A 6,970-nucleotide genomic window follows, 5' to 3' on the forward strand; every position below is an offset into this window, starting at 1 on the left:
TTTATAAGTTTTTTGACTTATGGCTACGTAAATAATCATTTAACTATCACGTGTTTGTCCAAGTCATTTAAAATTTTCAACTACAGCAAGAAAAATTTCCTCATGTGGTGCACAATATCAATTTCCTAAAATAAGAGTGACAAACAGGAACATTTTATAAAGTACATTTAACCATATATGCACCTCAAGTTATGCCAGAAGAAGCTGCTCAGATATACTGACCACCCTAAGAACATGAATATTTATGATCACAAATCTGGTCACAGTACATTTTTCGTACTTCTATAATGTTACAGGCAAAGGTATTCTACAGTGGCATAATCAATAATTGTATAACAGTATCCAGAAGCTACAGTTAAACATTGCTACAACTAGTTCTGGTAACAGTTTGAACTTCTGCTTTCAGTATACTGGTGGATTGAAAACCAAACAGAACAGAAGTTCAGTGTGCTAAAAAGAGGATGTCAATACACACAGTAAATAAAGCACAAGCTACATGCAATAAAAACTCCATGAAACTAGTACGTAAAAATGGTCTTCAAAAAACCTCCCTCCCACTGTCCCTTCTCCCCCCCCCCCAAAAAAAAAAAAAAGCGCATCAGCCAGAAGGTATGAGGAAGAAAGCTCTTTAGCTTTACTGTCTGAAAGCAAAGTGGTAAATGGCATTTGATTTTATGGTGTGTAACATGCTGGCATTCCTTATACCTCTCATAAGAGATAAGTTCAAAACAAATTCAACCTGAAAACAAAAGCTTGCACAGTAGTGTTTTGAAACAGGATAACCACTAAAACAGACTTATGAAAAGGGAGGGGGGAATAAAAGAAGGGAACTTCCTTGGGGCTAGATATTATCAGATCTGTTGCAAAGCAAGCTGCTCAAATGCTGTCAAAGCAAGGAAAGTAAGTTGGAAATACTACATGTTTTTGTTGTTTGTTTTTTAAAGAGCCCCTAAAAGACATTCCAAGCCATCGTGTAGAAAGGTTTTCTCCTGTGTGCTGAGTAAAGAAAAACATCTGGAAAAACTGTAATTTTTTGAAGTGTAATATAACAGAAAATAATTATTACTAAAAGAAAACATGTCCTGGGGAAAAAAAAAAATTCCTTTGGGGGGAAGAAAGATGCATAGTTATACATAAAATACCCTGATTACCTGTTCCCTGTTGAATCTTGGGAAATCTGTAAGTTTGGAATAATAGAAGAAACACCATATTCATCCTGATACTTCTTACACGTTTTATAATGCTGTCTCATCCATGAAAATCTAACCTGTAAATGAAATGCCAAATTATTCATATTATACTGAATAATCCAGGGACAGAAGGAAGAGAATTCTGCCAACAGAAAGCAATGCATGCAGGGATTATTTAGACATGATATGCAGCAAGAACTCTTAACTTGTGCCTCCCCTCTCAGGATGAACATTTTCCTCCCTCGCATAAGATCTTCAACTCCTTTTTTTCCTATAGAGCTTCTATCACTGTGAGACTGGAGAATGTTTCCACTCCCCAAAGCCTCTACAGCCAGACAACTGAGAAAGCTCTCTCAGGAGTGCAAGATGTGAGTGAACTCCACTTGATTGAAACAAAACCATGGGAACTACACCTCTCACATCCAAGATCAATTACTGATGAGCCACTGTAGGGAGGGGCCCTGAGGATGTCAGCACCACCGCTCCTTGTCTTCTCTGGACCACTGTTACTCTGTTCAGAGCGAAATCTTTTTGCATTAGGTGTGTTCTGACAATATACAAGTTTTCTACTTAAGGAGAAAAAAAAAAAAACACAACATAAATGGAGGTAGATGAACAACAGCTTATAGCTGCCTATCCACTTTAGATGCAAGTAAGACAGTAATAAATTGCCTAGATTTTGTCAGAACAAAGCTGTGCTGGACATGGCCTAAATCAGAATCTCAGGTCCAGCAGCACTCTCAGAAATGCTTACAGGTTTACAAGCTGAACAAGACCACATCTCATGAGCCTGTGCCTAAATTTCATTAAAATTCTTCTGAAGATCTGCTTCATTCTTCCTCTTGATTTACCAACTTGTTACTGTTTTTTTCTCCCAGTTGTTCCATCTGGACGTATCAGGTGGAACAAAGCAAAAAGCCCACCTTTGCATACTGGCAGACCCAAGTCCCAGCTGAAACCCAACTAACATAAAGACTACCTGGATCGGGTGAAATTTGATGTAAATAAAATGGGTCACTAAAATCCTGGATCCGGTTATAGCAGAAGGCAGATTATTCTAGATTTCAGTGGGGTCAGGATTTCACCCAAAGTTCTGATGATAATGCCCCCATCACAAAATAAACGGACAGATGTTCTGTGGTGCAGGGAGAAACATCCACATGATTGTGTGTTATGTACAGAATTAAATTACAAACAAAAAACACAACTTGATTAAGTTTTGAAGTAACCCTATGCACTTTCATTTCCCTACTGAAAGTGTCTGAGGTTTTCCATACATTTCTAACTTTCATTTTCAGTCACCTAACTTTTATTTTGCCAGTTTTATAGCTATATCCAGTTTTCTCATTGTTTTGGAGGAAAAACTGGCACCCCACTCAGAAAGTCACTGTAGACAATACAAGATCTTCTTTCAGTTTACATGTTAAGCATACCTAACAGGTAGCTAACAGGCATCGCGTGCCTCATGTATACAAGCCAAATAAAACTAAGTCCAAACTACTACAGGCTTTTTTTTTTTTTTAGCTCCCAGACATGAAAGGCACACAGTACAAGTGTGTCTGTTTAAAAATAAGAACAAGGTTATTCAACTTTTTGTAAAGTTTTACTCTACCTGCTTCTCACAGCATCTACAGCCCCCAGAAGCTTTCTTCATATTGTTTTCAACATCTAGAGCCCTTTTGGGATAAGATCTTTCTTTTTTAGTCACACTCCCCCGGCAGAGAGGACAATGTGTTCCACTTTCTCTGATAGCTGTCAAGAAGCACTTCCTGCAAAATCTAAATTGAAAAGTTACCACAAACACAGATTAGCAAAGTGATAAAAGTTAGATATTTGTCCTTCAGAAGAAATGAGTGATTATTAGCAAAAAAAGCGATACATCGCAGACTACTGAACAAAAATCTTTAGAAGATAGACATGAGAAAAATGAACGGTGCTTACAAAGAAGTATATGGAAATCAGGGGAAGCTGGCAATGAATTTCAGGTAAAGATCTTACTATTTTCTGTCTAGTGCTCCCGAGCTGTACACTGGATTGATCATTAATGAGATATTAAATGGTGCAGCAGGCACGTGACACTGGAAAATCTTATCAGAGTTAATTCCTGTTTATTGTCCTTAAGTGGAGCCAAAAACACCGCCAAGCCTCGTTTCTGTAGTTTTCCCAAAGATTTCAGTTCGTTCACTTCTGCGTTTTTCCTCAGGCTTCTTCGCGAAGCCTTGTACACCAACTATCAAGGGTATCTTGCCTTTCTACTGTATGTAACCTGTATGGTTAAGTAGAGGAGTAAATTGTGATTAAACGTTCCTCTAGGAAGGCATGGATTTCCACTAGGAACGGACGAAGGGAAAGAGGGAATAGCTGACCCACGCTCCCGTTGGAAAAGCGAACAGGGGGCGGCACAAACAAAGCCCAGAAGTGCTGGGGACACCTCAGCAGGAGCCAGCCTCGCACCGAGCCCTTGTCAACCTGCCCTACCTCGGGGCGCTGCCTGAAAACCGGGCTGGAGGTGGTGGGGGGGGGGGGTTGGGAAAGAAGGAGGGCAGGGAAATAAAGCGCGGCGATACCCACACATGCTGGCAGTTGGCGGTCCTCACGGGCGTTTTGAACACCTCCTGGCACACGGGACAGTAGAAATCATCCTCGTCGAAGCGCTGCGCGGCCGCCTCCCCGGCCATGGCGAGGCGCCGGGGCCTCGCAGCGCGCTGCGGGGGGGGCCAGGAGCCAGCACCCCCCGACCCCCCGCGGCGCCCCCCGCGGGGCCACCAGAAGATGGCGGGCGGGCACCTGGCGCCAGGTGGGCGGCGGCGGAACGGGAACGGGGACGGGGACGGGGACGGGAACGGGGACGGGGACGGGCCCGGCACGGCCCGGGCCCGGCTCGGGAAGCGCCGCCGCCGCCGCCCCTCAGCGCTCGCTGCCCGCCCCCCGGCCGCGCCGCTCCCCGCCGCTGCCCGCGCTGCAGCCGCCGCCCTCGCCCTCGCCCTCGCCCCCGCCGCGCAGCCTGCGGGCGGCTCAGCCGCGGCTCCCCCGGCCGGGCTCCACGCTGCGCCCAGGCCCCGCTGCTGCCGCCGCCGCCGCCGCCACCACCACCACGGCTTCGCCCGGGGGACAGGGGCGGGACCGGGGCCTGGGGCGGGCCTGGGTTTCCATGGCGATCGCCTCCCGGCCCGGCGGGACTCTTGTGACACGGCGGGGCCGCCTCGCCTCGCCTCGCCCCGCTCCGCTCCGCCCGGCACGGCACGGCACGGCACGGACGCCCCTTCACCCTTCACCTCTCGCCCCGCGCTTCCCGGCCCCGGGCTTGGGGACGGTGCCCATGTCCCCAGGGCTTGCGGCTCCCCCCTCCCCGGGTGCCCGGGCTGTGGTGGCGAGGGGCGGCTCGGGGCCGCTGCCCCCGGCCGCGGGGCTGTGCCCGCCGCCAGGGGGCTCCGCCGGGCCCCGCTGTGGCCGTGGGTTTGGGCCCCTGGGGTGCTGCGAGCTTCATGTTCCTGTCCTCACCCCTGTTTTGAGTACGGTGCGGCTGCAAACAGCGGTGTGAAAAAGCATAAAGCGAATGCTGGCCCCCCAAGTAGCGAGGGGAAGCGCTGCAGGTCTTGTATGGGCACCCTGAGTCTCCGGGAGATAATAAAAACCCACAGCCAACACAGCTAAGTGCAGACATTTCATCCATGTCATAACATTCAGGAGCTTCAATTATTAACTAGGTGAACGCTTTCCAGTTATGCTGACTAGCACTAATAAATTTGGGACTTTGCGTTAGGAAACTCTTGAGGTATTGAATGTTCTGCAGCTGGTTCAGCATTGTATATTGACAAAGCTGGCTTTTGCTAATACCTCTGCCTAACGAAACTCGTAGCCTACGCAAAACAAAAACTATGCGTGTGCCCTTTGCTCCGCTGTAAGGCATTGCTGGTGGAACACACTGCCTAGTGCTGAGGTGACTGCGCCAGCAGCATCAGCTGCAGAACAAGGTTCAGAAGATGGCCTATAGAGGTGGCCCCATGCGACCTCACACAGGCTATTCAGGAATGCACCTGACCCCTCACTGTGGCCATCTGGATGTCATCCAGCACGAGAAACACATCAGCTCTTTAGTTTTGAGCAAGAAAGACCATCAGGATAACCCAAAATTAGTTACTTTCTGTGATACTTTACTTCGTGTATGGAGTGCTTTCCATATACACATACCCATCATTATAAAAAATAAATAAATCAATAAATAAATAAAAAAGCTGTGTTATGTCTAAGAATTAATTTCTTGTGATAGGAAAAAAATAAATGGCAAGTACAATATATATATAGAGAGAGATAGGTAGATTTACTAACACTAGCCATATTTCTATGTGTAGTTTTACTGGCATTAGTAATATTTAGGTCACAATTTCTACTTACTGAATCATACTGACAGAAACTTCTAGCAGTAAGCCAGCAGTATGACTGCACGCTTTTATTCCACAATAACAAGTTGTAAGAATATAATTATAGTGATACAACTATGCCAACAAATTACTCTGTATTGAGAAGACTTTGGACCTGCTAAGCCCATCTACACTGACCTCCTCTGAAACATAAACCTCCTCTTGGCAGATAAAAAGCAAACAAAATGCTGGCAATGCTTTAAAAAGAAACAGATTCATAGAGATTGTATTTGTTTGAGAATATATTAATTTGTAGATATTATATTAATTTGTAATAAAACTAAGATTCAGGTTGGGCCTGGTCTCTCTGGGCTGAAGATAAATGTTTCCTTCACCTTCATGTTCCTTTTCTCCTTGGGACTGCAGCTGTCTCTACCACAAGTAGATGTCTAGAAGAAATTGCTAGTTAGGAGCTCTCTCTAGCCCGTGATTAAATTTTTAGGGAAGAGAGAGTACAAAACACTAAGCCTTGTGGTTCACATATGCCTCCAGCTCTTCAAAACAATTTAGGCTTCAGACATCCATCGGAGCTATTTATGTTGTATCTTTTGGTCATCAGCAGTAAGAGGCGATGCCCCCCTTGTCATCTGGGCCCATGGCTTGGAGAGGAAAGAGGGAACCAGAGGAAACAGCAGTTGGTGGCAGTGACCTCTTCGGTAGTGTAAGAACAGCCAGAAGAAGACATCCGAGTACACCTTGAGTGGTAAAAAGCCTGCAGAACACTTTTTATATGTCTCTGTGCACCTGTTTGGGCTGTACACAGCTGCATAACCAAATTGAGATAGGCCTTACTCATGCCATGAAGCTACATTAAACAGGAAGAGTTATAAAAGGCCCAGTTTGGGCACTACAGAGCTGCCATGTGTTATTTGCTGGGAGGGAGGTAGCACGGCCTTCAGCCTCAGCAGGTGAGGCTTCCACACAGCCGTGGGCCTCCCAGCCTTTTCAGGTTCCCTGTAGGACTTCAGGTAAGCGTGTCATCAGGCCTCAATTCCTCAATTTGTAAAAGGGGAACAGCTTTTAATCACCAAATAAGGCTGATGTGAAGGTAAATTAATTACCACAGGTAAAGAGGGTTACGTTCTCTGAAGGCAGGTGTTAAACAAAAGCAAAGATTTATTACTAAAGGAACATGATAGGTCCATTTGAACTTTGTTCAGGAGACCGCAGTATTTATTGATCAGTAGCTTTTGGCAGGGGGAGAAATTGTGCTGGTGACCTCAGAGAAGTAAACCACAGGAAGACGTGTCTGAAGGCATTCATGCTGCTGCTAACATTATTGTAAATCTCAATCCTTTAATAAAGCTGTGACCTTGGAGTAGACAACTAGTATGCCATGGAGCGATATATAGCATGGCA

The 6,970-nt window shown here is 45.8% G+C and overlaps 1 protein-coding gene across 1 annotated transcript in view; it reads right to left on the reverse strand.

Moving 5' to 3' along the window:
• Window positions 1-3,991, reverse strand: part of MEP1B (meprin A subunit beta) — a gene marked incomplete at its 3' end in the record, with an annotated part of 50,064 nt that extends 46,073 nt beyond the window's left edge. Inside the window, exons 1-3 of the mRNA XM_084281666.1 lie at window positions 3,762-3,991; window positions 2,803-2,968; window positions 1,152-1,267 (exon numbers count right to left, since the gene is read on the reverse strand). Coding sequence (XP_084137792.1) covers window positions 1,152-1,267; window positions 2,803-2,968; window positions 3,762-3,868 — 389 coding nt within the window. The 5' untranslated portion in view covers window positions 3,869-3,991. The remainder of the gene's footprint in view (window positions 1-1,151; window positions 1,268-2,802; window positions 2,969-3,761) is intronic.
• Window positions 3,992-6,970: the final 2,979 nt, after the last annotated feature.

Source organism: Netta rufina, assembly GCF_964035555.1.
Source record: "Netta rufina genome assembly, chromosome: 2".
NCBI classification, from domain to species: domain Eukaryota; kingdom Metazoa; phylum Chordata; class Aves; order Anseriformes; family Anatidae; genus Netta; species Netta rufina.